The sequence below is a fragment of the Apium graveolens genome, chromosome 2 (genome assembly GCF_009905375.1).
Source record: "Apium graveolens cultivar Ventura chromosome 2, ASM990537v1, whole genome shotgun sequence".
Classification (NCBI taxonomy): domain Eukaryota; kingdom Viridiplantae; phylum Streptophyta; class Magnoliopsida; order Apiales; family Apiaceae; genus Apium; species Apium graveolens.
Window position 1 is genome coordinate 72129516 of NC_133648.1, and position 2181 is coordinate 72131696.

The window sequence follows — 2181 nt, forward strand, 5'->3', positions numbered from 1 at the left end:
AAGATGACTGCAGTTAGTAGAGTGCTGCAATTAGTAGAGTGCTGCTTTTAGAGAATGATATTCTTCATGGCGAGGTGCAGCAATTGCTAAGAGAGGGGCAGTATATTGATAAGGCTTATTCAAATTAAAAAACTCCAAAGTCGGTTGAGGAAAAACAAGTGAAAAAGTATAAAATGTAGGTAATATATCAAAGTGTGTACATATATTGTATTGTTGTAAAGAAAATGGGGTTAGTTCAGGTAGTTTATTCAAGGGGGTTAAATTCACCTATGAGTGTAGGTGGCGAAGGGATATTGAGTTTGGTTGATAATTTTTTTACAGGAAATGACTGAAAAGATTGAGCGCATGAAACTTGATTTTGAATCAAGAGACAAGGTAATTGATGTTTTTTTGACATTCTTAAAGCTTTCTACCAATAAACTTGGAGTGATTGAGTTTTGCTTAACAATTTTTCTTTTATTATTAACAGCAATTTATGGAGCTCCAGGGACTTCACAATTCTCAGCTGCAACTTACTTCAGAATTAAGTGATAAGCTAGAGAAAACTGAGGTATATTAACTTGTGCAGTATTTCATTTCCTCTTGTTTTTTCCTGAAAACAATCTTACAACATTTTTTTTTACTTTAGAAAAAGCTCCATGAAACCGAACATGCATTGGTTGATCTTGAAGAAAGACATAGACAAGCAAATGCAACCATCAAAGAGAAAGAATATTTAATTTCCAATCTTATTAAGTCAGGTAAGTTGAATATTCTCTGCTGTACTTGGCAAAATTTAGCCAGAGTTACTCCGAATAATTCTATTTTGCAGAAGATTGCTTTAAAATGTAGTTATTCTCCTACCAACTTATTACCAACTATAAATTCTTATATATTTAGTGATATTCTTATATATTTAGCCAGAGCGATCGCTTATTGAGCGGGCATTTGAGCTACGAGCAGAGCTCGAGAGTGCTGCTTTAGATGTGTCTAGCCTGTTCACCAAGATCGGTCTGTATGCAACATTAAGATATTAAAACTACTTTAGTGATTTTATCGCTCATGCTAATTTACTAACATCTTTTGATGATTACTCAGAGCACAAAGACAAGATTGAAAATGGAAATCGAACACTTATTCAGAAATTCCAGGCTCAATTATCCCAACAACTTGAAAGCTTGCACAAGACGGTGGCAGCTTCTGTCACACAGCAAGAGCAGCAATTAAGAGGCATGGAGGAAGATATGCAATTATTTGTATCCACAAAAGCAGAGGTACAACTTTGTAAGAGTTGTAATACAATGAATGTTCATCAGATTAATTTTTAGAGGTTCTGATGAAAGTTTATTTTTTTTGTATTCAGGCTACTGAAGAACTTAGAAAAAACCTAATGAAGTTAAAAAACATGTATGGTTCTGGTATTGAATCTTTGGATGGCATAGCAGGGGAGCTTGATGAAAATTCGAAGTCAATAGTTGGACAACTGAACAATGAAGTTTCTAAGCATTCATCTGCTCTTGAGGAAGTATGTATCTCTATATGATTCTTTCTGCAAATGGAAATATCTTTTTTTACCGTCTGTCTTGACTTTCACTTGAAATTCCAGCATTTTAAAGCAACAGCCTCAGAGGCTGATACGCTACTTAATTTTAAAACAGTATTGCAACTATTTTTCCTCACAATGTTGGCCTAGGATCTACCAGGCAACTTAATTTTCTTCTTCCTTATCTATTATTAGTTGAATCTATGAACACTTAATCAATTGATGTTGGAAAAAGATGCATTAGGTACTGTGAATGAGGCAGTACGACAAATTCTTCAGTGATTTTTAGTCAACTTGTATTATTGTGTATAAGTTTATGCTAATTGCATAGATCCAAAATTAATTGCTGTAAAAATTGCAATCATTGCAATGCTTCCAACAAGTCTATGTTAACCACCATTTATTTGATGGCGAGCAGGGACACTGTAGGTAATATACCATGACGTTGTAGGTCTCCAGCGCCAAATTTTGAAAGGCAAGGACTTTGACTTTTAGAATCTGTTTTACATGCCATAATTTTGAATATCAAGGAACTGCACCAGCTTCATAATTAGCTCTTTGCAGGCTTGATGTTAGTCACTTAAACAGGCCAGATAAGATGCAGGACCATTCAGCACATGACAGGATTAATCCTCTCAAAGTAATGGGACCTCATGTAG

The 2181-nt window shown here is 34.8% G+C and overlaps 1 protein-coding gene across 1 annotated transcript; it reads left to right on the plus strand.

Moving 5' to 3' along the window:
- Positions 1-224: 224 nt before the first annotated feature.
- LOC141690642 (kinesin-like protein KIN-5D) lies at positions 225-1016 on the plus strand. Its single transcript, XM_074495427.1, has 5 exons — positions 225-239; positions 322-375; positions 470-550; positions 629-740; positions 904-1016. The coding sequence occupies exons 1-5, from the start codon at positions 225-227 to the stop codon at positions 1014-1016; spliced, it is 375 nt and encodes a 124-aa protein (XP_074351528.1).
- Positions 1017-2181: the final 1165 nt, after the last annotated feature.

Bases quoted from the DNA above. Each gene is read 5' to 3' on its own strand.
- LOC141690642 (XM_074495427.1), top strand. The intron at 551-628 runs GTATATTAACTT...TTTTTACTTTAG, and splicing joins ATAAGCTAGAGAAAACTGAG to AAAAAGCTCCATGAAACCGA. The intron at 741-903 runs GTAAGTTGAATA...ATATTTAGCCAG, and splicing joins TTCCAATCTTATTAAGTCAG to AGCGATCGCTTATTGAGCGG.